Source organism: Camponotus vicinus, unplaced genomic scaffold (assembly GCF_025532165.1).
Source record: "Camponotus vicinus isolate PSW18456_S1 unplaced genomic scaffold, iyCamVici1.0 SCAF_9, whole genome shotgun sequence".
NCBI classification, from domain to species: Eukaryota; Metazoa; Arthropoda; class Insecta; order Hymenoptera; family Formicidae; genus Camponotus; species Camponotus vicinus.
In genome coordinates this window covers 9,249,415-9,270,169 of record NW_028141981.1, presented here as the reverse complement: position 1 = coordinate 9,270,169, position 20,755 = coordinate 9,249,415, and the positions used below count along the sequence as shown (strand labels likewise).

Sequence of the window (20,755 nt, the reverse complement as noted above, 5' to 3'; positions counted from 1 at the left end):
TACTTTCGACAATAAATTTTTATCACGCGGCATTCTTGCTAGATTCTACGAAGCGCGCTAACGTGTGACTACGATTCTGTTCTTTTCAGTCGCATCTTTTTCTTATGCATTCTATATAACATTCTATGTAAAACGAAAAGAATGCTCATATCTTTTGGAATGATTGTTGGATAAAGAATGCTGTCATGGAGAGAGCGTCTCTAAAAAGAACAGATTTAATTTTACGTGCGCCCTTAATGTGTCACACGAAACGCACGATGGGAATAGAGAGGACGAGTTTACATTTATGTAATACACGATGTAGAAGTGTTGAAATGCAAAGTTTATGCCATTGTGTATTTCTTGATATTTTACATAAAAAGAGTTACATAAAAATTACATAGAAATTACACGTGGAAAGAAAAATTAATTTCAATGCATTCAATTACTATGTCAAAAAATACAATAATTTTTTGTTTCACATATTTTTATATATCACATATATAAATATAAAATTAAAAATTATAAATGATGTCATATCTATTCGTCTCAATAATGTTACGCGATAAAAACTATCACATTTTTTTTTCAGAAAATATCATAAAACATCTATCACTAGCAGACTAATAGACCAATTTTTCTAACTTTTGTAAAAGTAACGTAAAGTTCACGTTTTGTGTGAGAAAGATACTCAATAATAAATCTTGAAGTTAAGCCGAACCTCGTTTTCCCAGCGAACGAGTCGAGTTCGTAAAATGTGTATCTATCATAGGCAACACAAGTCGGATGGTAGCACCGAATAATATATAGAGAGGCAAAACTTATATTTTGCAGTAATAAGAATGATAGCGCGAAAGAGAGATACGCGGGCAAAGAAGTTGCACGAGCGCAGTTATGACAGATACACCTGGCGCAGGTGCTTCGATAAGAATAAGCGTGACTTACGTAATAATCATCGTACTGCCATATGCTACGATAAACGTGTAGAGAATTGTATATTCATAAATTGTGAACTTTCGTCATCATCCGTGGCAGGAAGGCGTGTGAAAACTTACGCGAACTTTTCTCCTCTCAATTTTTCTTTAAGAATACACCAACGAACTTTGAAAAGGATTCACGTACGATCTCGGAAAACTTTGTTCGTTGTAACTTATATATATAAGTACATAAACGTTCTTTTGCTGTAATGCTATTAATATGAGTCAATAATAATTTTTTGTAATTTATACAATTCTACAAGCGTGCATTTCGTTTTTGTTTCGGATTAAATTTTTCACACTATTTTTAATTTATTTTTCATATTATTTTTCATATTCGTTCATATTTATTCTTTACTTTTTATGTCAAGGTATTGGGCGACAAAAAGTTTACAATGAAAAATTTTCACGCTCTTCACACTATATTTACAACAAGATTACGTTGTATTTTACGTCGCATGATGAAAAACGGGGATGTATAATCTCACTGTTCTCGAGAGACGTAATAGCCAATTTGACAGAAAGCTTCATAGAATATATTCTCAGTGAATGTCTCAAGTAATCAATTTTAAACTATAATCACTTAACATTTATTTCAACATATGGACTTGTGTGTATGTGTGAATTCATCAGAGAAAAATAAATAAATAAATAAATACATTTAATATTTAAATATTTAGCCTGCTGAAGCACAAGAAATTGCGAGCATGCTGTAACACATTAGGTAGCTCTAGAAAGTTATCTGTCTTATTTCGCAAGAGCAGCAGCTATCAAACTTGACTATCAAATCCAAACGAGAATGGACGGAAGGACCGGAGGAGAAATTTGAATCGTGCATCCCGAGAGATCTAAGATTGCATTTAGCATTCCCGCCAGCGAGACAACTTTTACGGATTATTGTTGTATTATGCGTATATGCGAACATCTCGCATTAACATTTTATGCAGCTGCGTAAATAAAGCTCGCAACAGACACTACGCACATAGTGAGGAAAGGAAGTAGAATAACAACAACGATAACAACAGCGGCACATCGAAACAATAATAATAATAATAATAATAATAATAGTAATAGTAATAATAATAATAAATGAAAATGATAAAGATAATAAAAAAAATGGTGAGATATAATCATATAAAAATAATAATAATGTAATAAGAATAATAATCGTGACTTTCGCGTGCCTTCGAGACGCGGTTTTTCAAAGATACAATAACAAGAGCTTCACGTTCTAAGCGGTGAAGAAAAAAGAAAGCCTGGAGGAGAATCGATTTATTACGTAACTTGCGGCTCGGATATCCCAGCGGCTACCACATCGAGGATTATGTACCATCCGTTCGCCCTGTTCGAGTATCGGGAAGGCGGTCGGAAGAGTTCAGGTATAAACAGGTTGCGAGTAAGTAGTAAACGTACGTATCGATCCCCACACGAGCCTCTTGATAATAGTGAAGAAAGGTGCCAGTGAGTAGACAGTAGTGGAATGGTAGTAGAGCTCTACAAAAAGGCGAAAAGTTTGACAATACGAGCTTGCTTGGAGAGTTCGATTAAAAATTGTTGTAAAGAGATTGCTTGTGAAGACACCAAAAGGAAAAGGCGACACAATCGGAAGAAGAAAGAATAAAAAAAAATAATAAGAGAGACTTATTCAACTTGATCTTTTTACTTGCCTCGTTATACGTTCTCTCGATTTCTTTTATCTTTTTTTCACTCTTTTTTTTCTTTTTTTTTTTATTATATTCTCTCACTTCTGGACTACTTTGCCGCCGGCTTGAGTCGTTCTCTCTCTCTCTCTCTCTCTCGCACGCTCTTTCTCTTTCACACTCGGATTCTTCTCATCTCAATTTCTCTCGTTCACTCTCTGCCACTCTTGTGTCTTTCTTTTTTTTTAATTTCAACACTCTTTTCTCACCCTTTCACACTCGCATTCACATTTCACGTTCGCATTTTCTATTTTTTTTTATCTCTGACATCATCTCCTTTCTTACCACATTTGTATATCTTATTTTCGAGAAAAAAGCTATTTTCTCTAATAAATATACGTGTATCACTCTCATTCTCTCATACTCGCCCGACTGCAAAGAGACAAATGGCAGATATAATATGCACGCAAAGAAACAGAATTCCTTCGAAAATGAATTTGCAGCTAAACAAAGATCACTAATACGATTGTGTGTGTTCGTGAGTTCGGAAGAACTTGAAAGTATGTGAGAGAAGTCAGTCGTATGCAATAAAGTTATTTTTGTTCAGCTACTCTCTACCAGGCAACTTTCATTCACTATTACAATCGTTTTGTTCTGTACTTACTTAGTTTGATGATCGGCAATATAAACCCATCCGCGGGGGTAAACACCGAGCGCTATTACCGAAAAATCTCTCTTTCGCACCGTTCCTCTCATCTCTTTCTCTCTCCCTGTTTCGTTCACCGTATCTTTATCGTTCTCCATTCCTTTTCTGACGCTGACGATGCAACACCGAACCGAAGATACATTCGTACACTTCTCACGTTTGCCAAATGTCTGATCTTTCTCTTTTTTCCCTGTTCTCTTTCCTCCCAAATCTTTCACCGCATAAAAATGCGATACCTATCGAAAACTCGTCGGCTATCATGAATGAATTACTTTGCACAAGAGCAGAGCATGGAATTATCAATTATACTGACAGAATCATTTATAACTGTCTACGTAGTTAAAGGAATATTAATGTCGTGCTTTTTAGATCTCTCAACTGGTTTCTTACATTGAGATTCTAGACAATTACGTTTCAAGATATACGTATATATAATTTAAATTCTAAAAACTATAAAGTTGATGCAAAATCTTACAAATGTGTGTAAAAATTACAAATCTCTAATAAAATGTATCTTTTTTTTTAAAGATTTTTATCAAACATCAACTGTTCTATCTCAAATGTATAAAATACGAAATGCGTATTGCGTTATCGCAACTGTTATCACTTCAACACACTTTAACACAATTCAAATGTCCTGCTCCGCAATTCGGAATGAACGAATCGCGCGCGAAGGGATTTCCAAAATTGGATCTCCCCTTCGACTTTATTTTTTCTCCGCACGAGAGACGGGCTTTCTCTCCCTGCTTAAACTGGAGCGCATCCCGAGGGAGATGCGCGTGATCCCCTACGCCAGGAGTCGAACGAAACCAAACGAGAAAAAGGTTTGCTCGTCAAAGATACGCCGTCAAAGTAACGCTGGTATATCTCATCCGAAGGTATCGCATAAATCATTCAAACGTTTGACCGTGCCTCGGAATATCGCCGAGGGCGGTCCGCTCGAACGCTCATAAAATATCAGGCTTCGCCGTTTTTATTCGGTCGTTTTATGGATGTTCCGCTTGCAACGGTAAACGCGGCATAAAAAAACTATACAGGTACTATTTAAGTATATACGTGTACGTAGATATATTAATGTTAAGGTATATACATTAAAAATGAAGTGTGTGCCACGCGTAAACGAGCTGAAATGAAAAGCAAACGATTAAATCAATGACGAAACAAGCATGGATGACGAATACAGGGAAATTGACGAATACATATAAAGGATTTGGAGTGAATGACGGACAAATGGATAATGACAAACGAAATAAAACAACATGTACGGTAATCTATTGATGTACATGCATCGTATCGTAAAATTTTATTCGACGTATAAATTGCATTTAGCTCATCCATCGATCACAAGAATCAATTTCTAGTCAATTTCTATTTCATCTATACCTCGCTTCTTTCGCAAATAGATACGTTATCCCTCACATTAATACATATGAACAAGATACTTGCGAAAGTGCTTAAAGCGAGATATTATCGCAGTTATCGCATAGTGATAAACAAATTGCAGTCTTACGATTGTCAAAACAATGTGCCTTTCGCGTGATTGCGAAATAAAAACTTAATGATAGTGACGGGAAACACAATAAAAGGTAATTAACTTAAAAACACACAGATTAACACAGTTTGGGATGCAAAGCACATTAAACGCGTCCTGGTGCACTGCGATAGGTGCATGAATATTGATGTACTCGTCGCTTTCAAAAATGCGGCGGGATAAAATTATCTCCATGAAAAATATTAGTAAAAATAAACTATAATATACATAATCCGTATTGAAATCCGCAGTTCGCGAGAAATTATAAAAAATAGTATGGACCTAATTTAAAAAAAACTCAGTCATTGCGTATATAAAAATACCATTTACAATAGTATCTAAAAAATTAACGCAAGAATAATTATTATAAAGTATAATTATACTATAAATATAGGACAATTGACTTAACTTAAACAAACTACATCATGCAGATTTATAAAATAAATTTTCTGCGATATTTATATATAAAATAAATTTTCTGCGAATCACGATAACGCTAAAAATTCCAATACAATCCAACATTTTATTATTCCATATAAGTGTGTAAATTTGTGCTTTGGTGTCTTATGAAGCAATCGCACAAAGATGGCGAATAATTAAAATATCTTTTAACGAATGCTAATGCCAATTATTTCCTCCGCAGTTTACTTTGCCGATTTTATCAAACGATTAACTTATATGTGTACGCGTAATAAAAAAAATGAAAATATGACATACTAGAAATGATGATTTTATAAATTTTGGTGATTTCCAACACATAAGACGGGACATAATGTTTCATGCTCATTACTCGACAATACTCAACATATGTAATATAACGTCATATTTAGTATATATGTATATATATGAAACGTAACAACGTATTATTTCACTTTTATGGACGGAATCTCGTTAGGAAATATGCATTCGCAGATTCGTGCGCACGTTTATTTGATCTATGAGAGAATGTTAAAAAATGGAAGCACATTGACTACGATTAACTAAACCGAAGGTAATTTGATTGCGTGCATGATTTTGATTGTGCGTATGTCGGCCGTCTCAAAGACACGCAAACCGCGGTGAAATTTAGCGGAGGCAAGAGCCTTGAGCCTACTATCCTGATTAAAACGACCTAATTAAAAACTCTCAGACTTGACGAGGTTGTGCTGGTGCTTTAAGCCCTCGATCAAATCCATGTGCGGCGGCTCGGTCACGTTAATCTTACGCTCGCGGAAATACTCTCGCCTCTGTTTGTGACTATCTACGATCGAGGAAACAGTCGCCACGGCGTCTTTATCTCTCGTAGCCTCGATTCGATCGTCCTGATCGCTCACCTGGACAATACTGTCTGGTATTGGCAGCGGCTTGGCCACGCCGATGCGAACGGTCCCCTTCGGGGCGCCTTTGAGGGCCTGCACGGCCTGGTCCAATGTTGCATTCTCTAATCCGATGTCGTTCACAAACAGAAGTCGATCGCCCGGTATTAACTGCCCATCGACCTGTGCCACGCCGCCGGGCACGAGCGATCGTATTACTATCACAGTTTCGTTGGGGTTCATTGGATCCTAGAACCGGGACGGAGCGGAAAAGGAAAACAAATTCGATGATTATTACAATTCGTCATTTCTTCTCTATCGAAATTGTGCGAAAAGTTCCGGAAAAAAAAATTCGCACCTGATAATCCAAAATGGAGAACCCAAGGCCCCTCTCTCCTTTAACCAATTCGATAATTTGTGGTTCGGAACTCCACATCGCCAGACCGGTCAGCGGTTCCAACGAGCGCGATTTCATTTTGTTTAGACTCGCGTCGGTCACTGTGGCTGTAGTCGTTGTCGAAGCTAAGGAACCGTCCGACTTCGCTTTCACAAGACGATCCATTGTAGGTAACAAGTTCTGCAGAGACCCGCCAAGGATGCTCTACGAGACAACACAAGTTTTCGCGGCGGTTCTTAAAGCGCGACTTAAGGCGACTGACAACTAGAGTTCTGCACGGGTATTCGAGAATATCACTGCTAAATCCGCCGACCCAGTCAGTGAATAATCAATAATAAAGTGCTTATAAAAACTTTTGGACAGCGAGCGGGATAACAAATAGCAAGCTCATCTTTTCAGATCGAAGAAGTGCAAAAAAAATTTAAATAAAATAAAGATAAAAAATAAAAATATATTGTTACAATTAGAATACGTCTATTACATGAAATCGGGAGGACTCAATTGTTGTTATAAACAATGTTGGATAACTTGATGAGATTTGAATGGGTAAGGTTTTGGACGATTCGGGTAATTGCCATACAAGTTAGGGCGCATACAAATTAGATAGTAAATTAAATTTGCAGAACTCTACTGACAACGCACGATGTCGTTATCTCTCTGTATATACTCACTCTAGTCTGAAAAGCAGCCTGGTGTTGAGCAGTATCGATGGGACAAAGCGGATCCTGCGAGGCGATGTTTCTTCCACAAATCATACGAACGTTTATAGGCAACTCTTTCAGCACGCTAACCACTTCCATGTGATTGATGCCCAATAAGCGGTAGCCGTTTACCTTCAAAAGAGCACGATATCGGTTTCAGATGTATAGCTCAAGAACAAGGAAGAGAGCGCTCTGTCAAGCGCTTTGAAAGGAAAACGCTCTATAGAGCTAGCATGGTTAAGAAAAGATATGAAAATTCGATAACCTCTAATAGCTCGTCGCCGGAGCGCAGTGTGCCGTTCTGCCCAACAGGGCCCTCCGGCAAAATCGAACGTATATAGTGATGAGGCCTTACTTCCTGGCCATTTTCCACATCGACCGTTCCCTCTAAACTGATCCCAAGACCGCTACCTTCGGCAAATTTCTTCAACTGGGCGACCTATTTGAATAAAAAAAAAGGAAAAAAGAAACGAAAAAGATATTTTCCCTTCATCCTCTTCGATTTCTCATGATAAAATTGCGTAGGATATTTACCACTATCTCGGTATCGGGTCCGACAATCTTCTGCCATTTCGCTTTGATAGCCGCACGAATTTGAGGTGTAAGTTCGCTCGATGGATCGCTCAACAAGGCTTCGACGTTGGTTGCCTCGTCCTGCTCGTCCGATATTCTTAAACGTTCTCCTTCTTGAAGAACCGCGCTGTCCACGGTGGTATGAGATTCGCCTTCGGGTTCTATTTCGGTAGTAGTCTCTCCATCCTGAGAAAAATACAAATATAAATTTGATAACTTTCACAATGCAAATGAATATGACGTATCATAAAATTCTAAATTACAAAATTTATTCGAAACAATAAAACACAGATAAAGTATAGAGCTTTTAATGAATGTATAGAATCGATCAAACATTTAATTAATATAAAGTTATTTTTAACTTTTTACTGAAATACATCAGAGACTACTGTTAGATAAAAAAAGAAAACATACCGCGCTCATGGGAAAACTGGGTAGGCTCGTAATCGACGGGGAACTCGGCTGAGGTAGTCTCAACTCGCTTGCGGCGATCGCTTGCTGAAGCTGTTCGAACTTTGGTCCACGTAGGTATCGCTCCAAGCAAAGGTTCACCGTTTGCCCTGTACGTCTTAACACTTCAACAGCTTCGTGATTAGTGTAACCCTGCAGGGAATGCCCGTCCACCTCTACTATACGATCGTTTATTTGGATCATTTTGCTCAAATCGGCCGCGCTACCCTCGCTAATGCTCTTAACGAAAATGCCAGAGAGCTCCTCTGCAAAAACGAAAAGCTTTCATTCAGAATCTCGGGAATCTGATCATTCGATCTAACTAATGTCATTATCTCTTTCGGATATTTCAAATGTATTCTATTTTTTCCTATGTTATTCGTATATTCTATATACTGTGGATTTTTCTTAAAATGCCGAAAACACTCAGGGTAAAAATATTCTCCGTGCGTCGGATGTTCATTACCTTTCTCGCAAACATATCCAGCGATAGTGATGCCAAGGCCGTAAATATCCTTCGTAAGATTGACCGTGAAGCGCTCCATTTCTGGCAGTGAATTAATATCGAGGGGCTCCATGGTGAGCACCGGTAAATCCTGGAGCTGCACCGGAAGTGGCACCGCCGGTATAACTGGCATCGCTCCAATTGGCATTGGGTTGCGTACCACGTCCATGATGAGACCGGGTCTTGCCTGAGGCAGAGAATTCTTCTATGTCTCGCGGTTCTTTTCCAATGACGAGGATACGATTTTTCGAGAAAGAAAGATATAAAAAGGGAGAGGAGAGGAAAGCGGAATCGTAACGCGAAATTACGATCACCGTTTCTCTGACGGCAACACACTCACGTGCATTTCAATGTCGGATTCCTGCGAGTACATGTAACCGTTGTCGTAGCTCGTGTCACCTCCCTGCACATGTCGCATATTGTAACTCTCCGGTACGCTGTGCACCAGATGTCTGTCCAGCTCGTCTGGGTCCCCCAGGATTTTCGTAGGGACGATTGGGGCGTGACTTCCGAGAGCCTGGAAAGATATCAGGAACGAGAAATTTTATGCGTCCCAATGCTGCCCTCAATTCTCTCTTTCTTTTTCTATTTTTCCCTTCGAACGGATTTATATAAAAATAAATGCAGCTTCTAAAATGCGATCCCTATATCGCGCGCGACAAGAGTATTTTCCAAGCTTTTGAATTCCCAACCGTGTGAAAATTTTCGATCCATTCCAATAAATAAAACATCAATCGTAGCCAGCTTTTCTGTAAATCTTGTTGAATTTCTTGCAGAGATTACAGCATCGAGTTTATGCGTCATGGAATAATAGTAACGTTATGAATTTTAAGTCTGTTTACAATTGCAAAGCTGTGCATTTTCACATTTATTATTATTTTCGTAGTTAAGATGAATCTCTCTCTTTCACTTGGAAAATAAATTAATTAATTAATATTTGTTATACATACAGGCAGAAAAATTTCTCTGGCTATTTGTATGATCCACTGAAGAAAAGAATCGCATTCAAAGCGCATCATAAGTATCTTATTTTCAATATTTGCTTTATTATTATTTTTACAGGCGTCGGGGATTATCTCGCGGATACGAATTTTATCGCACTACGTTTCGCACCAGCGTGACAGGCCACGAGGGAACTTTATCGGACCTCAACAAGTGATATTTACAAGTCGACAAGCATCAGGGGACGGTTTGTTACAACCCTTTAAAAAAATTCATCGGGAGAGCACTTGTGTATTCCGTAGCTGCAGACAGGTCGCTGGCTGTTTAATATTCGCGCGAAGAATGGCTGGCGGAATTATACGCGGAGCGGGATATAAATATCGATCAGAGGTGCGATAAAAATTGAAAGACCGTGGCAACTCTGGTCTATTTTTTTTTCATTTTTTGTTTAACTTTGGAAATGAGAGAAGTCGAGTACACTTCGACATTTTCCACTCTTATTTGCTTTCGTCGGAGGGATGAATAATGAAATATCTTGTTTCCACGAATATGCCCACGCATTTAATGCACACGATTCGATTATTGTAATTGGAAGTAAACAGTGTATAAGAGTTAATTTATTGGACCTTGCGTTTTAACATTCCCTCTAACGCACGTGTCGCTCTTATCTTTTGTTTGCTAAATGCGGTAAACAATTCATTTGTTATAAGAGAGATAAACTCAATTCTCTGCCCTAGTTAGATTTTCAATTTTAATACGCGGCGTAATTTCCATTTCCCGCGATTCTCCGCGGACATGATAAATTCCAAGAGTTTGTCCATCTCGGGATGGTCGTGGTTACGCTTTGGAATAATAGAACCATCACGATTCAAAGTACTTAGGTGTATTATTTATAATCCCTGAATTACAGCTCATTCTGTCTCTCCCAGTCGCCGTTGCTTAAATATGCAACCGCTCCGAGAATCCCGATACATTTTCCCTCGCGGCTTTTCCCGGATCGAAAAATTTTGCTCCTATTTTTAACTTTACAATTTTTCCATGTTTATGAATTCACAAGGAATTCGATAGATTACTTTATATAAGACTCGAGCTCTCCTACAGTTTGTATCTCAAGCAATCAGTAAGCAAACAGTTTCCCATATTAAAGGTTTGAAAAAGAAGCTTTCTAGAAAGCTGCAAGTTAAATAGTTTCCAAAGAGATCTGACTATTTAAAGTATCATAAAGTATCAAGGTAGATGTTAAGTTGAAAATTGAGATTGAAAAATTTCAACTTGCGACAACTTTTCCGCAAGATGCGCGAGATCCTGGGCACGAATCCCACGATATCGATCGCGTTCGGCCGCCGTCGAATCAGCAATATATCGTCGTGATGATTTGCAATTTAACACAATTTCGTGCGTGAACTCCGACCCCTAATTCGCGATAGTACGCATATAACGGAAATCTGACAATGACATACGCAAATTACTCCATACCATCAATCTCTGGACACGACGGACATCTTGAACACCCGTATCGGAATTTAATGGTTGCGTTGTGCACTTCTAACTCGACTACTTAAATACGTAGCGTTGCGAAAATGTTCTGTGTGCGAGCTGACTGAGTTTTAAATGCTCGTTTCTGCAGCGCGAGCAGGATTACACGATTTTCATGGAGAAAAAATGCAAGCTGTTAAGAGTGCATTGCAAATTATCGAATAAATAATAAATACATGGACTTAGTGGAACGCAAAAGTTATTAGTTAAATTTTAAATATTATAATTGCAAATAAATTATACAACTACACGTAGTAAAATTAAATATCCATTTGTATTATTTTGAATATTATATATTATATTGTATTATTTCTTATTCTTTCGAATCAAGTTAGAATGTGTAATTATTGAATATAAAATAAATATGATAGATACAAGATGCTTTATATAAAATGTTACAAAGTATTTTCTTCAAAATTTGATATTATACAAAAAATGTTTCAAATAAAATTGAGAAGATTTTGAGGAGGACAAAATTGATAATTTTAAATTTTAACTAAGATCATTTCTCAAGATAATGTGAATTTTAACTAAGATCAGTTCTCGAGATCAATCAATTTTACCTATCAATTTTGTCTGAAATATTTTTTATACAATGTCAAATTTTGAAAAAACCTTGTATATAAGCCACAAATTTATTTAAAACAATGTATTTATCATAATATAATAATTATAAATCATAATATTTAAACATAGTATCTCAGATTTTATATTTTATCCGATTATCCAAGCTTCTGAGTCGTACTTAATAAAAGCAAGCAAGAGAGTCTGTTGACGATAATGTAGTTGATTGATAATTGAAACTGCTTATAGTCTACGCTGTGGGCGTTTGAAGCAAATAAAATACCAGGAAATACGCCGTTTATTAGTCATAATTCCGAACACGGAAAAGAGAAAGAGAGAAAGAGAAAAAAAGAGAGATTGCGTAAGTAAAAATACCTGATAATCCGGAGAAGTGGGTTCCACAGGTCGCGCGACAACAAGGCGCACGTGGGTGCCCGATTGCCGTAAAACCGCGGCAACTTGTTCGCTTCCCATCCCGCGGAGATTGACATCGCCGATCTGCAATATGTGATCCCCGCTCTGGAGCCGATTATCCTGCGAACATACAATGCGAGAAGAAGCGATTTAATTTCCGCAACTGTTATCCGGAGGGCAAACACTGATGTCCCGGACATCAGTCCCTTATGCTCGCCCCGCGCTTCTCATTTCCTGGCCCGTTTCCGAGCGGTGTCGGGATATACGCGCGCGTCTAACACAAAAATTAAATTCACAGAGCCATATTCGCGTTGCGCATGCATCATGAATTTGAATAAATGTAGCGTGAGAAATCTAGAGAGAAAAAAGGCGTGGGAAGGATACAAGATGCACGCGACGCCACCGTATGATTAAGTGAGCAACTTATCAAAAGTTAAGCCCGTGATTAATGAGGAAATTTACTTATTAAGAGCTGAATCTATGATAAGAATTATATGCCATGACTATAATATATTCTAATTAATACTGGGGTTATCTTGGAGATGCGCAAAAAATTACTTTATCATACGTCATGAAAAAAAAGAGATTATTTAGAGATTTCGCGAGAATGCTGCGGGCAAAGAGATATTAATTTTTTATTTGCTTACGCGATCGGCAACACCTCCTGGAAGAATGGTTTTGACGACGACGCCGGTGCTACGTCCGCCGATGATGCCGAATCCAAGACCGCTGCCATCATTGATGAGATTTATCACTTCAACTTGAGCCCATTCCGTATTCAACTGCGAAAAAAAAGGTCGCAAAGACGTTTATAGACCCGTTAAACCCACTTAAAAAAATTTTAATAATATTCTTTAATAATATTTATATATTCTTTATTCTCGAATGATTGAACGATATGAAATGAAATCTAAACTGACAGCAAAAATCTCACATTTACATTGAATTTTTATTGCAATCAGCGAACATCCATTAATCCAAAAAAAAAAAAAAAACGAAAGAACAAAAGTAATTCTTTTCTCTCTCTTCCCTTTTAATTTCAATATATTTTAGATTAATTATCGGCAGTATAACTATTCCAAAAATGCGCTTATCTCTCACGAATATACATATAATGCGGACTTTTTAAGGTTTAAAATTTTATTATGGCAAGAGAGATTATTTTTTATAAAAGATTATTTTTGATAGCGAATGCGAAGCACAAATGTATTCCGTAATATCATTCATTTGCAAAAATTTCAGAGCAATCCCTCTGCGGATGTATTTTTCGCAAAAATTTCGCACTTCGTACGCATCCATAATTCTAATAACTGTAACTTATACCACAAAGAGAGAGAGAGAGAGAGAGAGAAGGAGAGAGAAAGAAGGATAATGAGGATATAGTAGATGGAAAATAAGAATAATGATGGCACACAGTATCTACCCTACCGTGACATATTTTAACGAACTTAACGAAACGAACAAGATTATTTGAGACTTTTCACTAACAATGAGAAATTTTGTTTGTCATGTCAACATATCTCGCATAAAAGCTTTAATTTAAAGGGGTTTTCCAAGGGGTTTTCCCTATTATTATTTCAAATATCCTATTAAAATATCCTGAAGCTTTTCTAGAGTATTTTTATTTATTTTCCATTATTTCTTATTGTAAAATTATTGATTACAAAGTTGTTAAATATAAGAGTATTTATAATTTAAATATAATACATATATAATGTATATTATATTTAAATTATAAATACTCTTATATTTAATCGCTTTAACTGTAATCAATAATTTTACAATACAGGTTTGTGCTTTTATATGGAAATTTTATTTTTATATGGGAATCTGTATGATGCTTCTTTAATTTTTATAATCAATAATATATAATTTCTGTTTAAAATCAATACAATAACAAGTAGAAGCGATGCAATAATCTCTGCTGGCAATATATATTAGGCCATTAAATTTGATTGGTTCTCCAGAGTTTGCTTCGTTATCGTCCACAACCACAATTAACGAGCTATTTAATATTGATGTTCCGATTTCCGATAGAGCTCTTACAGAGAGCACAATAGCTCATATCTTCCGGGGGATGAATCGTAGCCAAGATTTCCAATCAATTTTTCATCGTTCACCTCCCCGGTTATCTCGATATTGTGGTATTGTCGAAAAATTAATGAGATTTAATTATGCTAGGATTTCGGCTCCCGTCAATTTTAAGCGGCCATAGAAGAAAAAACGCGATATCATTTATTTCGCGGAATAATCCTTTCAATACCGAACGCTTGAAAAATATGCGAAGAAACGGGGAGAGTCGCAAGTGACAAGGGACTGTTCATCATCGAGGCGAAATTTCGTAAAGCTGGCGCGTTTCCCCGCGTTCCAATTTATTACGAGTGACACACCGGACAGTTGGTCGAATTTAATTAAAGCGTTTTTACCGGCGGCCGCATTTCTTCCGAGGATTAAAGGGACGCGGAGTTATTGGCTCGTTATAACGTCGATCCGATAAATTTTTTATGATCCGGTAATTGGTCCGTGCAAACAAGGATTATATATGTATATAGAACGGACCGGGTATACATACATCATTTTGAAAATCCATGTTTCCTTTCCTTCTCGCCTCTCTCCCTCACTCCCTCCCTCCCGCCCTCCCTCTCTCTCTCTCTCTCTCTCCTTCGCAGTTTGAAACCGGAAGCTGCACTGAGAAACGGAGAAATTGAGAGAGAGAGAGAGAGAGAGAGAGAGAGAGAGAGAGAGAGAGGGAGGGAGGGAGGGATGGATGGAGAGAAAGGGAGAGAGGGGCACGGCCGAGAGTAATTTACATTGCGGGTGTCGTACAAACGCGCGCGTGCGCCCGCGGCGTGTATATGCGTACTTTCACTAATGAAAGATTAAACACGCAGCCGTACAAGCGCTTAGCGAAGCAGGAAATTCGTTTGAAAGAGACACACGACACGGCGGACTCACGCTTCGGACTCCGGTCACGTTGACGTCATTAAAGATACAGAGTGTTCTTCGACCGAACTTGGTTTAATCCGATAATCGTTTCTCGCACAGCTCAAAATTAGTTTTGGAATAAGTAATAAAGCTCCGTCTCTGACGCGGCGCGCGACGACGTCGGGGCTACTTTTCCCCGTCACAAAAGCGGAAGAAGAAACCGATAATCAATCCGTTAAAGCCGAATATATATAATATATATATATATATATATATATATATATATATATATATATATATATATATATTACGGTGCTTTCTATTCTTATCTTCAAAAGCGAAAGGAATAATGTAAATCCCAGTGATATTTTATACTTCAATTAATTTTAATTATAATACTTTAACTCTCTTTTTATAGTCCACGTAACTTAAAAAAATTAATTATACTCTTAGATATATTTTTTACAGTAAAATGATAATATTTTTTAGCAAAAATATAGAATAAGTCAACTAACAGACTATTTTACAACTTAACTTAAATTATATATATATATATATATATATATATATATATATATATATATATTCATTATTTAATATAACTTAAATTATACATATTCATTATTCAATAGTTATTAGATTATATTCAGTGAATTTCGAAGAAACTTCATACAATAATATACGAGACAAGAGATATTTTATTGAAACGATAATGTTGAAATAATAAAGCGTGTTGAACGTACGTAAATCAAAATTATTGATTTAATATTTACTAGGAAAATACTGATTTAATATCTATTAAGTCAATAAATTTAAAAAAAAACTAAACAAATGTATTTTATTTAAATAATGCAGAGGTAATAATACGTATAATTGATAGAGCAAAGTCCCATCGATCGACTTTTATTGACAGCACAGGAAGTTCTCGTCTATAAACTTATTATTATCTCGGAGAAAGTCGCCGACCTTCGCCGATCAATCGAATACGTAGGCATGACATTTGCATAATGGCAATAGAAAAATAAACACACTGACAGATGTGTACGATCGAATATCTTGAGAATTCGCTAAAATTCTCTTTATACTCACGTATAATATAAATATTATACGATAAATAACGTATGAGATACATACAACACGATAGATATGAATTTATATAAATATCTCAATATATTTTTCATAAACGCAGATAAATATTAAAAATCGTAATATCGCGTAAACTTTATTTTCTATAATTATCGCGATTTTCTTTCACGAGGGAGGAAAATACAAGATAAAAAAGTCAATATTTTAAGTCACGTTTTCGATTTAAACGCCTGAAACTTTGCTTCGTAATCAATTCCGTTTCAATTCGCGTTATTTATGAGCGGTTCCACCGTTAACCGATATCGCCGATAATACAACAGACTTTTGTGCAAACTTTGAACAACAGCGGAAGTGTGTTAATCTGTACATCGTTCCATTTTCGTCGGATAAAATTAATTGCGACGGAATATCGAAAACCAGACACACAGACACAAACATACAGAAAGCCATAGATCTAATTCAGAGGAGGAAAGTGTCAATTTGTTACGATTAAATGTTCCATCGAAATGGCATCGCCACGAGGATAAACGATTCCACAGTTTCTCGCCGATAATGGACGATAAATTTTAAAGATCACGCAAACCTTGCCTGCAGAGAACCGGTATTGCCCAGAGAACGGCAGCGAAACTCTTTACCGATAATTCTATTTCCGTCGCAGCCACCCACCGCCGCTGCTGTTATCGCGCCCGAAGACAGGAGGAGAGGAAGAGGCGGACGAGGGGGGAAAAGCGAATGGGCGCCCAATTTATCTACGATTGAAAAAAACCACTCGATCTAGATATATCGAAGAATGTCGAGAAATTGGGAGGAATCGCTGCGTTTCGTTCGGCTGATCGAAAACTCTCCCGGTAATCGATAGTTTCGAATAAACTATTGCAATTAACTGTTTAGGATTGCTCTTCAAAATATTCGATATATAATTCGATATAATTCGATAAGCGCGCTCATGTAACATGTTAATATATTATTTTACGTTAATTTAATAATGTATCAATATAATGTGTCAAACATATCATTGAAATATGGTAATCATGAAAATATGGTTTACCTAGATGAGATGAGTAATAATAATGTTTTCGTATATATAAAATTATCACAGGATTAAAGAGAAAGAGATAATTAAAAGCATTATTTTACTTATTGCATATTCATTAACTTCTTGATTAAATTTTTAAAAGTAGATCGAACCGATGAGAAACTAAGAATAAAAAAGATCCTGAATATTTTCTTAAAAATTCAACTTGAAAGATGTAATAATATCTCATATAGATCAGAAAATTGTTATACTCTCAACGTATCCATACATGAAAGATGTCCAGTCGATATAAGATAACAATAGATATAAGATAAATATTATTAGCGAAAGAAATGTATCGCCTCGAGATGTCGGCAAAGCTGTACCAATAATTCTATTTCCGTCGTAGCCACTCCATTATTCCTATTATTGCGACAGAAGCTAGAAGGGGAATAAAAAAAGGAGGTGTGTCGCATGGAAAGGTCCCTAAATGAGGCCAATTATGCCAGGGCTATCGATCGGGATTTTATCGGCGTGTCATCACTCGAACGGCTCCAGTGTAAATATTTCTTTCGGCCCGTAGTACCCTCGAGTCTGAGGAAGACTTTGTAAAATTTGCTGTATAAGACGATCTTGTGAATACTCGACTATGAGTTACAGGATAAAATAAGAAGGCTATCGAGAGAGCAGCGTGCTTATTAAGAGGCAATGAAGAACATCCTTTTACATGGAAAAGTATTCAGCACAATGGTCTCTGTGAAGAGGAAAGATCCCGAGATCTTTCATTTCAGCGAAAGAGAAAAAACAAAAGAAAAAGCGAGAGAGGGAGAGACCTGAATTGTTAAATCGGAAGTAAAATGCTATGACCTCGTGAAAAGAAATCAGTATCTATAATCTAATCATCTCTATAGAACAATGTGTTGATTATAAATGAGAAAAAAAATTTTAAACAAAGAATTTTAATAAAATTTTAGAATACTTAATTTTAATTGTCTTCTATAATGCCCGAAAAATTCCCGACTTGATTTTTTTTTCAATCAAATTAAAAGGTCAGTCTAAAGAACGACGATGATGGTCTTGAATCAAGGAGGAAGAGGGAAAAAACTTACCACCATGTCAGAGCCACTCTTGGAGGCGTCGCTGACGGCGGAGGGACTCCTTTCGATAACGAGGCCTCCAGGTATCGGTGTCGAGGTCGGCGTGGGTGTTGGCGTATGTGTGGGCGTCGGGGTCGCCGCCGAAGTGGTGCTGGTCGGTTGGCTTGACTTCGGAGTCGGTCCCGGTGTAACGATGGTAGATGACACTGACACCGATTGATCCTTGTCGGAACTTGTCTGGTTGTTCCCAGCAGCGGCACCGCCGCCGCCGCCGACGATGGACGACGCTGCTCCTGCGGCCGCTGTCGAACTCGAACCACCGGACAATTCATCCGTTGGCAAAGAGCTCCCAACGTCTGTCAACAGCAAGTACACGGTTTCGCCAATTATTTAACTCCTTCGAGCATAATATGGTTGCCATCTCGGTATTATATATCATATAACTAATGAGAAGTATAACGCGATACTGCAATTTTTCAGAAAAATTACTTGTACTATAGAATTTTCTTTTGTGTATCACAATTTCTTGTGTATCATCAATTGTACACAATAAGGACAAAAGATATAAAATCCTATAGATTAAACTTGGTTCTTTTTTCGAGCGTACTATTCATAAGAGATAACATTGAAAAATAATTGCAAATGATTGGAAATATTAAGAAATGTATTTGCAATATTGTTTGTCAACATATGATTTCTATCAATGTTAAACTAGATCCCGGCATAATTTATTTGTTTACAAAGAACTCCCAATATCCATCAACAAATTCCGCCCATTATTTAATTCCTTCAAATATGACATATATCGTATAGCACTACGAAAAAGATTGTTGAAACGTTTAAAAAAAATTCTCATACGGTTATTTTTTTGTATCAATTTTATAATACAAATAAAAATGTAAAATTACATAAATTAGAGTTGCAATGTTTTTCTCCAATATACTATTCATAAGACAATATTGGAAAATGATAATAATTGCAATTATGATGTTTTATTAATGCCATCGATATATAATTTCTCTATCGATGCCAAACAATTTATTCATTTGCAAAGAGTTCTCAAACATCTATTGAGCAATCACAATCACTTCTTATTATGTAACCTTTCAATTATTATATAATCTTTCAATAATTATCTAATAAAATCTTATTTGTGACATGAAACAATTATTTTCGATAAATTCTCAAAAATAAATTAATACAGAAAGATATGCAAGGCTAACGCTTAAAAAAGGGCTCATAAAAGGGTTGAGTTGTTCGAATGTTGAATTAACTTTGCGAAATTGTTAACACATTTATGAAATTCCGTGGTATAAAATAATAAAAGTTAACATTGTGGTAAAGCGACATTCTCGCAAAGCGACTATTCGCATAGCGTTATTCGCATCGCGTACACGCATGGACAATCTAGCACGAGTTTGCTCTGTTCCATATGCAATGACCAAGCCAGAAAAAAAAAGTTAGCCAAACTAATTTAGCTCTCCACGACGTGGGAAATTCAACGAAAATCAAAATTTATACTGACACGGATACCGTTCATCGAGAAACTACCATATAATGATTTTTAACAATATCTTTTTTTCTTATTACATTGCACGACATTGTTTTTATAAAGATTACATAATTGCAAGGAGAAAATATATCTGGACGAAAAAAAATTAATTTGAAAAACTATACATAATGATATTAATCTATGAATAATTTGAATATCCTGCGATAAATATTGAACCATTGCACTCAAATTTGCGTGCAACAACCATTATGTTATTATTTGATACGAAATCATCTTCTTTGTAAATCGAACGTTTTTGCGAATCGTAAAAACCTACGAGGAAGATTTCAATTTCCAGCATAAACGAATTGGTAAGATTGTGGTAATTACCTTGGGTGCTTCTTGCTACGACTAGCTCAACCAGACCACGGGCCTTCTGAAGGATCGAGATCGCCTGCTCATGAGAGATGTTGGAGTCTAAAGGCTGTCCATCGATCGCCAATATTTGATCACCTTCTACCAATCGACCGTCGCTGAAAACAAAAATATCTTAACTCGATATATATCGTCTACAATGGAGCGAAAGAAAATGCGTGAACGTTTCGATCATCGTACGTGAAAATGATATAAATCTCAAGGTAAATAAAATAGATTGCGCTGATTGAGTGAATAGATTTTGTATTCGTGATAGACGCAAAATGGCATACGCGGCAATCAACTGTATTGTCTGCCATTGACATTTCCGGCCGTTGCGCGTGTTCGCTTTACACATTTCGAATTGGGTCGCTAAATAATCGAAAGGCGATCGATAATCAACTTATTATCTAATAATGCGATATGAATACTCTATGCAAATACACGTGGCGCTAACACGCGGAATGATTATAATTAAATTGGGGGGTCATCAACCGGCTCGTCAAATCGTTGCAA

At 36.7% G+C, this 20,755-nt stretch overlaps 1 protein-coding gene across 4 annotated transcripts in view; it reads right to left on the bottom strand.

The window, feature by feature from the left end:
• LOC145977313 (multiple PDZ domain protein) overlaps nucleotides 1-20,755 on the bottom strand; it is a 94,347-nt gene that overhangs the window by 34,165 nt on the left and 39,427 nt on the right. For all 4 annotated transcript variants that reach the window (XM_083109199.1, XM_083109196.1, XM_083109198.1 and 1 more), the window contains exons 6-17: nucleotides 20,216-20,358; nucleotides 18,346-18,689; nucleotides 12,858-12,992; nucleotides 12,172-12,330; nucleotides 9,095-9,271; nucleotides 8,716-8,941; nucleotides 8,214-8,515; nucleotides 7,761-7,985; nucleotides 7,492-7,665; nucleotides 7,197-7,358; nucleotides 6,487-6,729; nucleotides 6,147-6,377 (exon numbers count right to left, since the gene is read on the bottom strand). In XM_083109199.1, coding sequence (XP_082965325.1) covers nucleotides 6,147-6,377; nucleotides 6,487-6,729; nucleotides 7,197-7,358; nucleotides 7,492-7,665; nucleotides 7,761-7,985; nucleotides 8,214-8,515; nucleotides 8,716-8,941; nucleotides 9,095-9,271; nucleotides 12,172-12,330; nucleotides 12,858-12,992; nucleotides 18,346-18,689; nucleotides 20,216-20,358 — 2,521 coding nt within the window. The remainder of the gene's footprint in view (nucleotides 1-6,146; nucleotides 6,378-6,486; nucleotides 6,730-7,196; nucleotides 7,359-7,491; nucleotides 7,666-7,760; nucleotides 7,986-8,213; nucleotides 8,516-8,715; nucleotides 8,942-9,094; nucleotides 9,272-12,171; nucleotides 12,331-12,857; nucleotides 12,993-18,345; nucleotides 18,690-20,215; nucleotides 20,359-20,755) is intronic.